Source organism: Prionailurus viverrinus, chromosome F1 (genome assembly GCF_022837055.1).
Source record: "Prionailurus viverrinus isolate Anna chromosome F1, UM_Priviv_1.0, whole genome shotgun sequence".
In the NCBI taxonomy this organism is placed as follows: Eukaryota; Metazoa; Chordata; class Mammalia; order Carnivora; family Felidae; genus Prionailurus; species Prionailurus viverrinus.
This window is the reverse complement of record NC_062577.1, coordinates 64,309,613-64,326,961: the sequence shown is the minus strand read 5'-3', so window position 1 is coordinate 64,326,961 and position 17,349 is coordinate 64,309,613. Positions and strand designations below refer to the sequence as shown.

The window sequence follows — 17,349 nt, the reverse complement described above, 5'->3', positions numbered from 1 at the left end:
ATTGGCGTCAGGAGTAGAATGTGAGGCATCGCTGACATTCAACACCCAGCGCTCATCCCAACAAGTGCCCTACTCAGTGCCCATCCCCCATCTAGCCCATCCCCCGCCCTCTTCCCTCCAGAACCCTCACTTCGTTCTGGATTGTTGAGATTAGCACTAGGCAGAAGCAGTAGAAAGGAAGTTCACGTCAGGCATGCTAAGGTAGCACAGAAATAAAAGGAAAGAGAATAGACCTAACCAAGCGTAGTAGATAATTTACACCTGTTTGGAAAAACAGTTAGATCTCTGGCTCATATAATTTTTTTAATTCCAAAAAGTAAAGTCATAATATAAATATAATATAAAACACCAGAATAGGAAAAGGCAGATTCTTACCTCACCCCAAACATGCATATGATACACTGTGTGAATATATATCGAAATTATGAAAACATTTTAAGAAAATGTACGAACGTTTCTATAACGTAATCGCAGGGGAGGGAATGTGAGGGAAGTTTCTGGAATGATGGAGAAATTTTCTATCCTGACAAGACTTTGGGTTAGTTGTGTGCGTGCTTTTGTCCAACTGACCGAACTAAGCACATAAAATGTGTGCACCTCACTGTATACTAATTATAAATCGTTCCCACAAAAGCTATAAGAGAAAGGTAAACGAACACTGAGAAAATAGGCGAAGGGTCAGCACAGGAAACTTTTGAAAGAACTACAAATTAACAGTCCCTTTATGGGGAAAATGCTCAATTGCATTAGTTTTAAAATTTTTAACTGAAATGACAATGGTGCTTTTCTCTCACAGGTCGATTATCTCACGCATTGTTGGTCAACGTGTGCACTGACCCAGCCTTACTACAGAGCAGTTTAAGAGTATTTAACAAAAATATCAAATCTGCACTACCTAAAATGTCCTAATCCCTGATTTACAAACTTATCCTTCAGATGAATTAACAGGAACAGAGAAATATATTTGTACAAGGACTTTTATTTTATTATTTTATTTTTAATGTTTATTTTTGAGAGAGAGAGGGAGGGAGGGAGGTACAGAGAGAGGGGGGACAGAGGATCCAAAGTGGAGTCTGTGCTGACAACAGAGAGCCCAACGTGGGGTTCAAACTCACGAATGAGGAGATCATGACCTGACCTGAAGTCAGACGCTCAACCGACCGAGCCACCCAGGTGCCCTAGGACATTTATTTTAGTATTGTTTTTATAATATAAAAATTTTGGAACCACCCCATGTCCATCAGTGGTTGAAAAGACTACAAAATACTATGATAGTATTTCATGGCACTGAATGGTACACTTAAAATGGTCATTGTAGCAAATTTTATGTTACTTCTAGTTTGCAAAAAAAAAAGTATATATTATGATTTATCTGTATATAGCCAATATATATATATAGCCTTTTAAAATAGTAGATGTCTACGTAAAGCCTTGAAAATATTCCGCAATTTTTAAAGGTAGGCATATTTCTAAATATTTGTCTATTTACTTGCATGTATAAGAGTTTGTATGAAGAATTAAAAATATCTGTGCAGCTAAGTTTTTAAGCAACGGGCACCGTTTGTGGTGTTAGATATAGGGAAGACCCTTAGTTTTTACATTGTATACTTTTAAATTGTTTTAATTTGTAAGAGGTGGTGAATAATTGTTTTCAAATGAAAATACAGACTCCAAATTGTATTGTCACATTTTTAAAAGGCTTGTGAATAAAAGAAGAAAAACTGTATTCATAAAGCTTCTAGAAGCCGCAGCAAGCACAGAACTTTGGATGTGGTGAAACTCACCAAGATTCTATCTCATTACAAATATGGCGGCATCTAGACTGGCCTATGCACACAAAATACGTCGCCAAAGTTGAATGCACCCACAGTACGTATTTACAAAGCTTTGTTTGAATTCTAATTTGGTGTCAGTGACCCCAAATGCACCGAGTGACATATTTTACGCAGAAGCAGGCTGCACGTAAGTGGCAGGACTGGACGTCTGTTCTGGAGATCAGTACAGAGCCCGTCTACACTTACGAGGTGACGACACCCATCTCCGTGTGCGGCAGCCCCGTGGAGTCACTGACCTTGCATCCCGGCCCGCTGAGTGAGCTGCACTGTCCCTCCACCCCAAGATCCCAAGTTCTTTCACCCACCTTGTGTCCTCTTATAAGAAGAAGGTAGAGCACAATTCGACCTGTGCCTAGAAGAACCAGTAGGTATGGGGTCCTGGTAACAAGGTCCTTCCCGCCCCCACATTCATGTTGGTTCTCTTGGCTGGTTTTAGGAAGAGTCTTGGGAGGAAAGCAGCTGGGTGAGAAGCACTGGAGGGCTGACTACCCCAGGATCTCTGAAGAACGTATTGGTTCTGAGGCTTAGGGTCATGGATGGTTTCCAAAGGGCAGAATCTTCCAGAATGTTACATAGCGTCATCGTAGTCCTCATCTGTAACGTTTGCCTTCTTCAGCCTAAAATAGATGGCTGAGGCATTCTAAAAGCAAAGGCACATAGACAGGACCAGAGCAGGGAACACACATGGGGCCTGTCTCTTCCCCAGGCAGCCGGGGCACGTCATATCATGACATGCCACGCACATGTAGCACAGCCTCTTGGAAGACTGCGGCCCTGGGAGAGCATTTTCAAAGGGCCTGCGTCCCATCCCCCCGGTGGATCCAAACGTGTAACCCTTCTCCCGTTCGGAGGGGCCACTGCTAGGCAGTTCCACGGGCTGGGTTTTTTTGCAGGATTTCAGGATTTTACACTCATACACTAAATTCAGCGTGTCACTGGAGTTTCCCAAGGACATGGGTTCTGTCGTGACACATCTGGCTTCCCCACTGCACTCGACAAAACTACAAAGCGTCTGCTGTCTTTGCACACACGCCGAGCTGGGATTCCCACAATTTTCTGAGCGTATTTCCGTATTATCAGTGATGTCGTCAATTATTCAAGGTTGACAGATCACTGAGTTTCAATGACACAAATCCCTCTTAGTTTAGCTTCGTTCAATATTAATTTAGTTCTCCACGGGTTGTTTGGTTAACCTCACAACACAAAGTCGTGTGTGTGTGTGGCTGAACAGTATTTCACAACAAGGATTTTCAAGGAACGGCATGTTTAGACTTGGCACGTGCCAGAGTGTAACTACAAATCATCCATGTGTCTGTGGCCAAAGGAAACGTCTACGCAAGCCTCCAAAATTCCCTTGCACAGTGATGCTTTACTGTTATAACCAAATGTTTTTATCCCACTGTGTGGGGAGATAGGGGAAGAGGCAGACCCTGGAGGCATTTGGGTTTTGCTAAGTGGCCATAAGTTTTAAAGTTTGAGGAGCCGTCGGCAGAAGAAAGACAGACGAGCAGGAAGGAAAGTACGATGGGGATTCTGACTCACCTGGTCCTCGACGCGCGTCCTCGGGGGCGGTACTGTGGGAGAGAAGATGTGCGCTGTAAGATGTCATTTATATTTAAATGTAAATTTTTATATGCTTTTTCATGCTACTTGTGGTGTATTGCTTGCCCTCGGTTTTTGGTCTTGCTTTTCTGCCTTTCACAAACACGGTTGCCTTGCCGTTCACAGGACAATTGTAGCCTCGTGGGGGCGGACGGGTGAGTAGGTCCCTCTGGGCATTTACACTCTTGGCATTTCTGGAGCCATCAAGTATGGACGGGACAACGGCAGGTGAGCGGACGCCCGGGCTTCAGAGAGAGCACGGGGCCCCTCGAGGAGTGCAGGTCAACATCGCCACCCACCGTGTGCCGTCCGACTGGGGGCACTAAGCAGGCACCGGCACTGGGCTCTCCTCGGGGCGGCTCCCAGACCCAAGGCCGGAGCTCAGGGAGGCAGAGCAGCAGCACCGAAGCCGCTCGCGGCCCTGATTATCCCCTTGGTTCCAGGAAGGACAAAGTCAGAGACAAATTCGCTCCCTCGCGTCTCACCTGCTGGTGGCCGTTCCTGCTGCGTGTGGTACACCAAAGAGTAAACCTCGTCCCCGCGTACAACATTCGCTGGAAGGGGAGGAAGGAGGCGTCGTGACATGGCCCTTTCTTCCCACTCCATGCCGACCACCCGTGGCCACACGGACAGACCCGCCACCTGTTCATGGAGGCGGTGGCTGGGGCACAGCAGACACAGGTGGGGCCGGCAGACGGCACCCCGTCGCCTCTTCCCCAGCTCACTCGAGCTCCTCGGGCCAGGTCACTCGGGACCCTCACCGTTTTCGTATACCGACTGTCCCTGCAGCGGGGTGGGTGAGTTGACGTAGCTGGATGCTGGTGGCACAGGGCTCGGAGGGCTCCTGCAGACACGGAAACACACGTCATCAGCGTGGGGTGGCGTCCCAGATGCCCCGCACATCTCCCTCGACGGTTGTGAGCAAGACATTGAAGGAGCCAAGCCTGCTAGGGAGCGTCCTGGGCGGAATACTGACTCCTGGGGAGAGTCCCCGGCACGGCTGCGTCGCCCACGCTCTGACCTGGCCCAGCAGGGTGCAGCAGGTAGCACTGGGGCACACAGCCCGTGAGCGCTGGCCCCCATCTGACGGGCTCACGGTGGTGTCGCCCACACCCGCATCGGTGCCCCTCACATCACACGCGCTCAGTGAATATTGAACAGAGCAATATTGATTCCCCCCGACGGAAAACAGGTTGTTAGGCAGAACAAGCAGTTTGAGGAAAGGAGAGAAGAAAGTGGGCTTGTGCGTGCATGTACCCCTGGAAGAGTGCTACCCTGATCTGGGGGGAAATATCTGTATTTTGTCGGCATAAAAACAACACGGTATAAAAGTATGTCAACTAAACATTGATGTCCCCAGATGCAAGGATTTAAAAAAAAACTCCCCCCACCCCCCCTAAACTTCTTTTTTTATTTATTCTTATTTTTTTATTTTTTTTAATTTTTTTTTCAACGTTTTTTATTTATTTTTGGGACAGAGAGAGACAGAGCATGAACGGGGGAGGGGCAGAGAGAGCGGGAGACACAGAATCGGAAACAGGCTCCAGGCTCCGAGCCATCAGCCCAGAGCCTGACGCGGGGCTTGAACTCATGGACCGCGAGATCGTGTCCTGGCTGAAGTCGGACGCTTAACTGACTGCGCCACCCAGGCGCCCCCCCCCGCCCAAACTTCTAAAGAACTTCACCAGCAATGGTTATCACTCTCTGGCTTCAATTACCGAAATGTGCCCGTATCTTAATGCCTCTGGGATACTTTAAGACCCTAGGATCCCGTTTTCCTTCCTCATCGGAACGACTCACAGACCCTCAGATACCGGTGAATTGATCGAATGAATCAATTCATTGGTGAATGTGTGAAACGGGTCAAGGTAGTTTGTCGAGGGAGCTAAATTAGGAAGAGTGATGCAAGGGTTGAAATGCAAGTACAAGGAAGAGGGGTGGCAAGCAGGTTCTCACTACCGGGGGGGAGAGCCCTGGGGCGGGGGGAGGGTGCGCAGGGTGCGTGATAATAGCATGAAACAAGCACAGGAGAGAAGAGAACTCAAAACCGGGAAGACGGGTTTTTCTGCCGCATCCGCGCACATGGAGAAAGTGGGGCCTCACCCGCGTGGGTTCCCGGAGGGACGTCTTCCTACAAGTCAAGCAGATGAGCAGACATGTCAAAGGGGGACTCTGTTCACCACTTGTTCTCAGGTGGCCCTCGTGTGGGGACCGCACCCCGGGCCACGGTGCCCCTCACAAGGCCGCCGCGTGCCAGAGAACAAGCTGGCACTCGCTTGCACAGATCCTACGTCCTGCAGGTGAGGAGACTCCGTGCAGAATGGTCACGCGAGCTTCCCAAAGACGGTTCACACCGGAGCGAGGACTTGAACCCACACCTCTGAACCCTTACACCTCCACCTCTTGTATTGTTTGCTTCGGGTTCTAACAACCACACCCCCTAATGTTGTCATGACAAGTCCTGAGAAGCAGGCACTGCCACAGCCACGTTATAGACGGGGCGACGTGCCCCAAGAGGCAGAAAAAGCTGGGCATTCAAGTGAAAACCTCACGTTGTCCCCATCTTGCTCGGCGGAGAACAGGAGTCCCGGATCAAATGCACAAATACATATGTAATTACCCGTTGTGAGCACGGCGGGGCTAACCAGCTTAGCGCCCTGATGGAGAATAATGAGAGAACATGGGCTGTGGCCAGGGGAAGCCTCTCGGAGAAAGTGACACTTAAGCCGGAAAGCAGGAGGGATCCTGCAGTGAGTGGAACACGAGGATGTGTGGACAAGCATTCCAGAAAGCGGGAAAGGCACGTGACCATGCTCGGGGGAGGGGGGGATAAGAACCGAGGCACTGACTTTACCTGGGAGATGGTCAGCAGGGCTGGGATTGCTAACCGTGTGTCTCCTCCAGGTGCTGACTAGTTAGTTTACATACAGTTACATTTTGGTGCAAATATTAGATCAGACGAACACAAGATATCGGGGGGACCTGAACTGATAACACGTAGCAGACGGAAGACTTGACCTAAGACACTGCGTCAGTTTAATGGGTGCTGCTCCCGTGCGGGGGGCTGGGAGCAGGTGTGCGGGCAGGGTGGCCAGCAGGGCATACCCATCCCTCTGTGTACGCGTCACCGGCCCAGCCTGTGTCCGTGAAAACAAAGGTCACGGTCACAAAATACCAGTCTCTGAAATACTAACCTAGTCTTTTCCGGAGCCCACAGCAGAATAAGGCCAGAATGACGGGACCAAGGACGCCAAGCATCCCCTTGAGGATTCCCGAGGCGAGAAGTTCTTTCCTGTCCTCCGTGGGCACTGGAGGGAGAGGTGAGAGCGTGAGCTGCTGTGCTGGACGGCTGGCCTTTGGAGAGCAGACATCCTGGCCGTGGGTTGAGGCCAAGGTCTGCCCTTCCCAGGAATGGGGCGGGGGGACAGTGAACTGACTTCTGTATCGAGGGGCCTACAGCTCTTCGCACTGATGACAGGAGAAGAGGCACCAGCCTTCAAGCCTTTGTCGCCTCCGTGCCCTTCAGATACACCGCCCACAGACGCCCATCGTTGGTTGCACGATGCCAGAAACGTGGCGGGGTCAGGAGAACTCCCCCAGGAGGGAGGCAAAGCATAAGAGACTCTTAACTACAGAGAACAAACTGAGGGTTGATGGAGGGAGGTGGCTGGGGGGATGGGCTAGATGGATGATGGGCATTAAGGAGGACACTTGTTGGGACGAGCACTGGGTGTCGTATGTAAGAGACGGATCACTGGGGGTGCCTGGGTGGCTCAGTCAGCCAAGCGTCCAACTTCGGCTCAGGTCATGATCTCAAGTTTCGCGAGTTGGAGCCCCGCGTCGGGCTCTGTGCTGACAGCTCGGAGCCTGGAGCCTGTTTCGGATTCTGTTCTCTCTCTGTCTCTCCCCTCCCCTGCTCATTCTCTCTCTCTCTCTCAAAAATAAATAAACATTAAAAAAATAATTCTACCAATTAAAAACAAGAGAGATGAACCACTGGGTTCTACTCCTGAAGCCGAGACGACACTGTTTGTTACCTAACTTGAATTTAAGTAGAGTTAACACAACCTCTCCCAAGATGCTGGAGAGAGGCAGTGACCAAGACAGCTCTATGCCCTGGGCTGTACCTGTGACGTTGAGTGGCACCGCCTCGCTGCGCCGGGCCCCCAGCCCGTTGTTGGCCTCACAGGAGTAGTTTCCAGAATGTTCTGCGGTCAGAGAGAGGTTGAAGGACGCTCCTCCTCCAGCGTGAGCTGAGCTCCTCCCCAGGGGGACATTCTCGCGATAAAACCGGTACAGGATGGGGGGAGAGCCCCTCTGGGCCTCGCAGCGAAGCTCGACCACGTCCCCCACTTCGGCCGGGGCCCCGGACCCCCTGATGGTGAGGACGGGGCGGGACACTGGAACTGAGGGAGACAGGGGGGCCGTCAGAGAGGGTCCCCACACGGGGACGGACTAGTAATCCCAGCCCATGGAGGCCCAGCCCCGCTGAGCTCCCTTGGGGTGCCCCAGGGGAATGGGGAGCCCAGCTGGCGGGCCGCTGGTGGGTCGCAGAACTTACCTCTGACGGTGACGCTCACCAGCTCGCTGAGGCTGGGGCCGTAGCCGTTGTCGGCCGCACAGTAGTATTTGTCCGTGTCGCTGTCCCTCACCGCCGGGATCTCAAACTTCGCTGCCAGAGAGCGCTGGGTCTTTGTTTCCAGGTTCAAACCCAGGGCCCCTTTGTACCAGAGGAAGGTGATGTCTCCTGTGCCCCTGGCCACCATGCAGATGAGAGCCAGCCTCTCTCCCTTCTGCACTTGCCCGCCGGGAGGCTGCGTCTCCAAGCTCACATTACAGACGGGGACTCCTACGCACACACAATGTGACCCGGGAGGGGTGACTGTCCTGAACCCAAAGGCCTTGGGTAAAGTCAACAGTTCATGCGGTCGAATGGCTAACGTTGGGGGCCGTTTTGAGGTGGGGGGGTTCTGCCTATTTGGGTCTGCCTTGGTCCAGTGGATGCTGGCAGTGTGACAGAGGCCATACTGTTACCATGCACCCCCTCCCGCCCCAGAACAGTGGGGCTCCCAGGACCCTCACTCTGCAAGGCACAACGGTAAGGAGGCCACGGTGCGGATCGAAGGTCAAGCTGCCTGGGCTTGGGTGCTGGTTCTGGTCTTACTGTGTGTGCTTGATCCGAGGGCTTAACTTCCCTGGGACCCGATTTCCCGTCTACACAGGGGAGCGGGCAACGATCGCTCTCTCCCGAAGTCGGGAGGGCTCCCTTACGTGGCGCGACGGGCCGGGAGCACGGCCCGCTGCCCCGCGTGTCTCCAGCCTCACCAGGGCTGGGCTGTGAGCGAAGGCGCGAAAGCCGGCCTTCTGGAGGTAATCGACACCCGCTTCCCAGCTCCGAGGATGCATCTTGGACCGAGAATGGGGGGAGGACGTCGGCGTGTCCACCCTGACGTGGGGCAGCACGGTTCAGAGTCACAAAACACCCCCCTTCTCTTTTTCTCTCTCAAAACCAAACCCCAACCTCTCCTCCAATCGCCTCCTGTACAAAGCTTCCCCTTTCCGTGCGGCTCTGATTTTCTCCCTTCTCTGTGGCTCCCGTCAGCCCCCCACCACGGCCACGCATCTCGCCCTGGCTGTTGAGGGCGCCGCGGGAGCTGCGGCTCCTGGAAATCGGGGGGCCCCACTCTCCAGCACAATGAGGGCTTCCTAAATACCCTTCTGCGCGTTCGAGCGGGATTAGCAAGGATAAGGGAAGATCCCTCCGGGACCCCGACCAGGAGAGAAGCTCGGTACACCTCCATTCCTGCAGGAGCCGAGCCCCCTGTGTTGGGGGAGATCAGCCTCGCGCCCCCGCCCGTGTCTGCCCCCTGCCGCAGGCCCCCGCACTCACTCTGCACCCGTATCTGGACCCTCGGGCTCCGAGTGACTCTGGCTGCCATGGTCTTTTCTTCGCACCAGTAGGATCCTGAGTCTTCCCTCCACACCTTGGGGAGCTGGAGCTCCGGGGAGCTGCTCCAGCCCGGCCACAGGACCCGGCTGTCTCTGAAGAAACAGAACTGGCGGGGGCCGTCCAGCCTCCGTGAAGGGACCAGAACGTTGCAGGTCAGGGTCACTGAGCCTCCCTCCACGGGCCGAGAGGGCGTGGCGGTCAGGAGCAGGGCTGGAGAGAGGGACGAAACACATATGTTCCAGGGCCCAGGGGTTCAGAGTCCCCGGGCGGAGGCACTTGGTGCTCAGATAACCACCCAGTGGGGTGCAGAGCCCATCCCGCACCCCGGCGCCCCCCGCGCAGCACCTCTTCCGTCCATAAGACGACCCTTGCCTGCCACTTGGTTCTCACGCGTCGACATTTCTAGCCACGAACTAAACACACCCCTTCCGGAGACGGGGCGGGGCACTGATGACTGCGATTGGAGGCGGTGAAGCCTGACGCTTCAGGAAAAGTGAGTGGGTTTCATTCATTCTTGTTGTAAATCAGGGCGTTCGTTTTTCTTCTGCTTCGTCCCCCTGGCGTCCCAGAGCCACACTCTTCCTTCCAAGGACAGAACGTGACACCGGGGGATCTGCCAGTCAGGGAAAGGTTGAGAGGCGCTCGATGCCTTCTCTACGGATTCTCTCCTTCCCACTGGAAGCAACAGGGGTGCACCTGCTGGAAAATGCCTCACGCACGCACCGGGCTCCCTTGCTCTGGGACCGTGCCCACACCTCCGTAGAAGGCAAGGTTGTGCAGAGCCATTTCAATCCGTACCTTGAGCCCAGGGATGCCTCCCTCTTCGGCCGTAAGGGTTTTCTCCACAGGGGTCACGGGTGGCTAAAGCTGGGTCCCGCTTCCCCTCACCTCCTTCTGCCCAGCGTCAGCGCCCAGGAAACCCCAGAATCCCTGAGCACACTGGCTCTTGCGACATTTGTTTGTGGAAGGCTCAGAGCCTCTGCTTTTCGGGAAAGTTTAGGAATTTTCCTAAGAGAAGCCTGTCTCCCCTCACCAGCGAAAAATGCCACGTGATCTAGTTCACAGAGAGGCGGGGGCTGCTCCAACACCTGTCACCTCAAGCCTGGCTGGTGGAATGCCTCGCCTGGCAACTCAGAAAAACTCGCTCCCGACGTCGGTACCAGAATGCTTGCTTGCTCCGTGCTGGGGCCTGGACGGAACACCTGTGCGCCGGGAGGCATTTTCTGTCCTTGGAAAACTGCAGTCCCAGTGGGCCGAGGACAGCACAGCTTTTGAGCTGAGCAGAGGAAGGAATAAAAAAGGCGTCTAGGCAGCTGGGCCCCATGCTTCTGAATGGGGCAGGGCAGGCGTGGAGTGGGACCCGGACAGGGCCGTTTGCGAGGGCTGGAGCTCAGCCTCGAGCTCAGAGCTTGCCCCAGATCATTCTCGGGTGTTCCCAGAAACACCTGACAGATTCCCGGTGGCGGGAGTTTCGTCTCTTCTGGGTGTGGTCTTGGATTTCTGCTTACGCTCGGACTGAGCCCATGAGCCCATGGCCTGAGTTCCACCTGGACGAACCTCAGAAGAGCCGTCCAGAAGGTTGGGCTGGTCCCGAACACCCCTGACCGTTGGCGTCAGAGGCCTGTTCCCCCCGGTTGTACGTGCAGCCCGTGTTCTTGAGGACGCAGAAGGCCCCTTCCGGCCCCGTGGACAGTACTTTGCATAGAGGAGAGCAGTTCTGACGCCTCCTGGATGTAAACACACGTCAGTGGAAGGTTCCTTCTGGGGGGACACTTCCTCTTCTCTTCTGGTAAAGGTAAGACTTTGGATCAGGATCAGAGTGAACGGTGGCACCGAGCAGGGTCTGGGAGAGAAGTCGTGCGGGCCGACCGCTGTGGCTACAGCAGGAGTTGCAGGAGGAAGGAGGCAGAGTGACGCCTGGCGCGCCCGAGGCCCGGCATCCACCGTCATCGTCATCGTCGCCGCGGACGGGTGGCGGCCGAGATTCCTCCAGCGCTCCTGGGGGAGCACCCAGCGGGGAAGACACAGGGGCCTTGGGGCCCCTGAGGCCGGGAGGGTGGACAGTCTTCTCACATCTGTCTGCGACACTCTGTGACTTCCCCGTGAAAAGCATCTCCCTTCCGGAGAGCGGAGACGACGGTGCTTCTGAGAAGGTCTCAGCAAGACCGCCCCACCCCCCGCGGAGCAGGCTCGTGTCAGGTGCAGACACTGGTCTGAACACAGGCCGCGGGGGGCCCCGAGGGAGCCGCTGTCACCAGATGTCAGACAGCATCCACGGCTGCGACAAGATTCCCACAGACCGCAAAGGGGGAGGGGAAGAGAGCTACTCACCAGTCAGTTCGCAGGGCGGCGCTAGGAGAGAATTCGGGAGAGATCAGTGCGGATCTGGAGTTGGGTGGACCTCCCCCGGCACTGCCCCTCCCCCCTCCTCCCACACCTTCCCTCTCCGCTTCACTCCTGCCTCTTCCTTCTCCTCTCTGCTTCCTTCTTGGCCCCTGCTCCTTCTCCCGCATTCATTTCTGATCACTGTCCCCATCCGTTGTTAGGACGCGGAACCTTCGTTGGTGACCGCACCTCCCTCTTATCCCTCCCTCAAAAGTCCAGAGGACCCTGCCCCGGCCCGGCCAACCCGCAGTGACAACGGCCAGGCTCTTGACCAACACACACACACACACACACACACACACACACACTGTGCCCTTTATTCACCTACTTCCCAGCGGAGCAGGTCCAGAGAAGGAATTCTGATTTCCCCAAAGATTCTCTCATATCCCAAGGATTTGACCACAGTATTATGACATGATGACCAAGGACAGGAGATTCTGGGGAGATGCAGGCTCTCAGCCAGAAGGCACGGGCCTGAACCCTGGCTCTGCCCCACTAGCTGTGTTACCTCGGAGAAAATGCTTTCCCTCTCTGTGCTGTATGTTCCTTTTCTGTAGAATGGAGGTAATACTGGACCTACTTCACGCAGTTTTTGTGAGGATTAAGTAAGTTGACATCCGTAAAATGCCTGGAATTTATTCCACATTCAGTAAATATTACCTCATTATCACTATCTATTTGAACCCATACTTAGTCTGACATATTTAGCCTGGTTTTTTTCTTTTTTTTTTTTTTTTTTTTTTAGCTTAAATGCTTATTTGAATGATGCGTTCCTCGGGTAGGAGAGTGGAGTCAACGGGGGCTGGCACGACCATCACGGTTTTCATTCATCCGTCCTACAAAGCGTTTTGAGGGCCTCCTGTGCGTCACGCATTGCGAGTGGGACGCGGGTGGCCGGAGCGAACGTGACCAAGTCTTTGCTGTTCAGGGGGAGAGCGCCAATTAAAAAACCAATATGCAATCTGATTTCAGAGAGTGATCAGCGTGTAGGAAAGATAAAGGCCAGGGGCGCCTGGGTGGCTCCGTCGGTTAAGCGTCTGACCCTTGATTTTGGCTCAGGCCGTGACCTCACGTTCAGCGGGGTCGAGTCCCGTGTTGGGCTCTGGGCTGGCAGCACGGCACCTGCTTGGGACTCTCTCTTTTCCTCTCTTTCTGCCCCTCCCCCACTCACTCATGCGGGCTCTCTCTCTGTCTCTCCTTCTCAAAATAAATAAATAAACTGAAGAAAAAGATAAAGCTGAGAAATCAGTTACAGGGTATCATCGGACGATCTTGACCATTCGGATAGCTGTCCGTTGGGTAGAAAACAGAACGAAATTAGAGAGCTGCCTTCCCAGTGTTCGGGGCCAGCACCCCGGGCAGAGAAGGAGCAAGTGCGGAGGACCTGAGAAGGAGTGAGCTCATCTGTGGAGGGAGGAGAAGGCAGTGCCCCTGCAGCTGAGGGAGGGGCAGCGATGGGCACTGCTGTGGTACCTACAGGCAGTCCGAGCCAGTCACGGAGGGCTTCCTGGACGTGGTGCCAGGCCTGGATTTCATTCCAGGTGTGCTGGGAGCCGTGGGCAGCTCTGACTGAACTTACGCTTGTAAAATCACTCTCACGCACGCGGGGATGAGGACGGACCACCGTCCTGCAGGACTAGCAGGGAGGACATGGGTGGCAACTCGGTCTGGAAGCCTGAGGACGCCGGCTGAGGCCGGGCGGCCGTTGACTGCTTGGAATGTGCTCAGAGGAGAGACCAGCGCTGGGGAAAATTAGCCTGAGTTCAAGGTTAAAGTGGCCACAAAGCACCTGAACGGTGAAGCTGGGAAGTGAGCGAGGTGGGGGTGGGCGGGGAAGAGCCAGGTCTGGGCAGCCACCTTGGGAAAGTTAAACCTTGGGAAGGTCCGGAAACAACGGGGGTTGAGTTAGAAAGAAAACCAGCAGGGGGCGCCTGGGTGGCACAGTCGGTTAAGCGTCCGACTTCAGCCAGGTCACGATCTCGCGGTCCGGGAGTTCGAGCCCCGCGTCGGGCTCTGGGCTGATGGCTCGGAGCCTGGAGCCTGTTTCGGATTCTGTGTCTCCCTCTCTCTCTGCCCCTCCCTCGTTCATGCCCTGTCTCTCTCTGTCCCCCCAAAAAATAAATAAACGTTGAAAAAAAAATTAAAAAAAAAAAAAAAAAAGAAAACCAGCAGAATGTGGTAGTCCAGAGGCCACGGGAAGAAACGTTTCCAGAAGAGGGAGCAGAGGGAGGCTCCCCGGGAGGCCGAGTGCGAGGAGATGGGACCCGGAGTCCAGGCCGGGGCGATGCGCAGGTGGCTGCTGGTCCCGGAGGGAACAGCACTGGGGACGAAAGACGGACGGCAGCGGCCCAGGACAGGGCGAGGGGGACCTGTGAGCACTGAGAACCGGCCGACGGTCCCAGGGCTTAGGGGCTGGGCGGGTGTGATGCCAAAGGGGTTGAGGCGCTAGAAATGTGGTGAGCTGGTGGTCACGTGGCTGCAAATCCTTCCGGAGAATCTTAGACGGCGTATCAGAAAAGCGAATCTTACTGTCCCGTCAGTTAAAAATGAGCTCAAAACGATGGCAGGAGGTAAAGCAAAGCCCAGCAACGGCCTAGAAACTTTGCAAAAGGCCAGCCGGAGGCCGTCAGGATGCATTTCCGTGGTTTCCGGGGAAAGACGTTATGCTGTTTGTATGTTTACAGGAATCACCCAGAAGGAAAAATCGTGCTGATGGCAGAGTGGAGGTTCTGAGGGAGCAGGAGCGCCTGGGACGCAGTGCGGAGGGAGGGCCCCTGCGTGGGGACGGGGATAGGGCAGTCCCGAAGGAGGGCGTGTGAGGGGTGGCGGGGAGATCCGAGCACGGCCGCAGGCAGAGGAGGACTTCCTCTTCTGATAGTGTTCATGTCCTCAGCGACATAGGCAGCAAGGTCATAAGCTGAGTGTGAGAAGGGAGGAGTTTGAGGAGGCGGAGAAGCTGGGACGTAGTGGTCCAGGTGTGAGGCTCAGACTAGCAGGTGTAGGCGGTCACCGGCCCTGCCAGGACCACTGGAGACGCGTGCCCTACCTTGAAAGGGACATGAGTCAATGGGACGGTGCCTTTCGTGTGAAGGCACCGGTGTGATGCGTGCAGAGAAGTATGCTGATCGGGGGCTGCTCACGAGGAGAGAGGTGCAGGTGTGGCCAGGAGCCTTGCGCCCAGAATCTAAGGCAGGGAGGGGGCAGAGGACAGTACCTGGCAACGAAAAGTCGCTCGGGGGGTTGAAGAGCGGCCACTCGGCGGGGGTGGGGGGGGGGTGCCCGAAACAGGGATTTTGAAAGCGAACAGTTGTTGGTGATAAATTCTAGGGTTTGATGGTAGGAATGAGGGGGCCAAGGACAGACGATAAAGGGAAAGGTGTTTAAGACAAGGAACGAAGGCCCAGTTTGTTGTATGAATTATCCCCGTGGCTATCAGCAACAGCGAGGACAGACAGAATTCACACTGGAAGGAAAGACAGCCAGCGAACGCTTCCTAGGAGGTAAAAACCGAAATGAACGTGCCCTTCAAACACCTGCCTTTCCAGTATTTACCACCTGCTGACCGACTCTGAGCTGCCGGTTGGAGGCAGAGATCCCAGCACCCGCGGGCGCAGGCAGAGGCCTCGGGAGGCACTGGGGCCGGAGCCCCGCACCTGCTCGGACGCCCTACTCACCGCACATCAACAGCATGAGCCCCAGCAGCATGAGGACCAGGTCGGGGGCTGTCACTGGAGATGCTTTCTCATCGGAGGAAGAATCCAGCTCCGAGTCGAGAGGCAGCAGCTTGTCAGAGGGCTGCGGAAGTCACGCTGCAGCACGTTTACAGAAATAGAAGAAGAACCAGGGTGCTCCGACGGCCCTCCTCTATTTCCTGTCCTGTGGGGGCCCAGACGGGCAAAGGTGCTCCTTTCTGTATTTGCTTGACTGTCCACGACTTGAAGAGGGTGCACACCAGGGCCTCCCTCCGGAGCGCAGGGGGCATCTCAAGGGAACTTTCCCAGAGGCAATTTCTGACCCCAATGAACCTTCCTCAGACCACGGTCCCGCGGAAGTTCAATGGCGGGTTTTCCTCACTGGGAAGCATGTCTCCTGGCCCACGTCTTCTCCACACACACTCTCGTTTCTCAACAGCCTGCACTGTGGCCGCTCTGGGCACGAATGTCCAAGCCAGAGACCAATGGGCTGTCACCCGGGTCCCCTGCAGCATCGGAGAACCATTGTGGATGATGATTTGTACAGAGTCAGCCTATTTGTAAGGTGCCGGCTCCCATATTTAAACTTGCAGGGTGTAGCAGTCAGTGAACCAGAAACAGAAGAAAACAGAATCACAGGAAACTACTGCCTGGGTGGGGGGCATGTCTGTGAGTGAAACACAGGAAAGAGGCATATGCAAACTAGCTTCTGGGTGTTGGGGGACATTCGGCACTAGCTCCTGGCCTGGCATTTGTGGTGGTGTTCCTCCCCTTCCCCAAGTCAGCGTCATCTCTGCCTCGAGCACACAGGGGATCCAGTCCTGGGCACCCAGAGCCTGCGTGGAATTCAGATTATGGTTAGAGGAGAATAAACCATCTGAATTTCCAACATCTCTTGAGTCTTTGAGTATCTAAGGTTAAGAAGAACCCAACAACGTGTGGGAGCAAAGCTCTTAGGGGACATGGCAAGACGCCATTGAGCGATGACATCCAAGTCTGAGTGTAGAGTCGGAAGAGGCATGGGAAGAGAAGCAGGTGATCAGGGTGGCCAGCGAGGAGCCACCTGGAGGAAGAGGGAGCAGTGCTGGAGGCTGACCGAAGGGCCCCTGGAATCCCAGAGACGGGGCAGCGCGCCCCGACTCTGTTTGCTGGCTCAGGAAAGCCTGTGTGTAGAGTTTCAGGACCAAGGCTCCACCCTCGTTGAGGAACGTGGCGTCCTCTCGGCCCAGCGTGTGAGGTTGTGTGTGCGCACACGTGCTCTTTGCCCGTGCTGGGGTGCGTGCCTTCACAATTCCTTCAGGAGAAAAATCTCTCTCCCCTCCTCTGCAGGTTAAGGCTGTACATGATTCGTTAAGCTCTTTCACCCTTGTATGTCTATGACATCGTTGGCAGACACACACCAACAAGTACATTCGTATGAATTATACGCATATAAACTATGCGGTTCCATGATGAAATCTGAACCCACCAAGATTCTGATGCGGTAAACGGGGGCGAGGTCTGATGTGGAGGCGGTGAGCGAGAGGGAGCACCACCAGCAGGGAGAGGAATGTGGGAAGAACTTTGTCACGGGGGATCCGAAATCAGGGTCAGACTTTTCCCGGGGGGGGGGGGGTGGGTCTGCGCTTCTCCTAGGAGACCCCCACTCTGGTCCAGGGAGCAGTGAGGAGGACACGGAGGTGGCCGGCACATGGCAGAAAGGAGACATCTGTAGCACTCACCCACCGTATTGAGAGAGTGGGGGCTGGCCTTCTGTAGGGCAGGCTGGGATGGTGAATCTTGCATCAGCTGCTGGGCCACGGGGCCCAGATACGTGGTTGGAAGGATGACTCTTCATTCTCGTCCATTCCGGACGAGGAAAATGGGGGAAGTGGGAAGACGCTTG

General features: G+C 54.8%; 1 protein-coding gene and 1 long non-coding RNA gene across 11 annotated transcripts; one reads left to right on the top strand and one right to left on the bottom strand.

The window, feature by feature from the left end:
* Nucleotides 1-1,907: 1,907 nt before the first annotated feature.
* LOC125155842 (uncharacterized) lies at nt 1,908-16,022 on the top strand. Its single transcript, XR_007148376.1, has 3 exons — nt 1,908-2,042; nt 8,541-8,549; nt 16,012-16,022. It is a non-coding gene; the product is annotated as an uncharacterized LOC125155842 (long non-coding RNA).
* On the bottom strand, nt 2,366-16,129 carry FCRL1 (Fc receptor like 1). 10 transcript variants are annotated; one of them, XM_047841597.1, is made up of 11 exons: nt 15,447-16,073; nt 11,719-11,739; nt 9,328-9,597; nt 7,999-8,286; nt 7,565-7,843; nt 6,632-6,745; nt 5,541-5,568; nt 4,199-4,281; nt 3,923-3,991; nt 3,378-3,409; nt 2,366-2,452 (listed from the first exon to the last, which is right to left on the bottom strand). In XM_047841597.1, exons 1-11 carry the CDS (start codon nt 15,475-15,477, stop codon nt 2,426-2,428), a joined length of 1,242 nt encoding a protein of 413 aa, XP_047697553.1. In that variant the 5' UTR covers nt 15,478-16,073; the 3' UTR covers nt 2,366-2,425. The 10 variants fall into 10 exon arrangements, 9 of the variants coding, with proteins under 9 accessions (XP_047697553.1, XP_047697551.1, XP_047697548.1 ...); XM_047841595.1 differs by having other exon boundaries at nt 2,366-2,475; nt 15,447-16,072; XM_047841592.1 differs by lacking the exon at nt 5,541-5,568 and having other exon boundaries at nt 4,080-4,281; nt 15,447-16,124.
* Nucleotides 16,130-17,349: the final 1,220 nt, after the last annotated feature.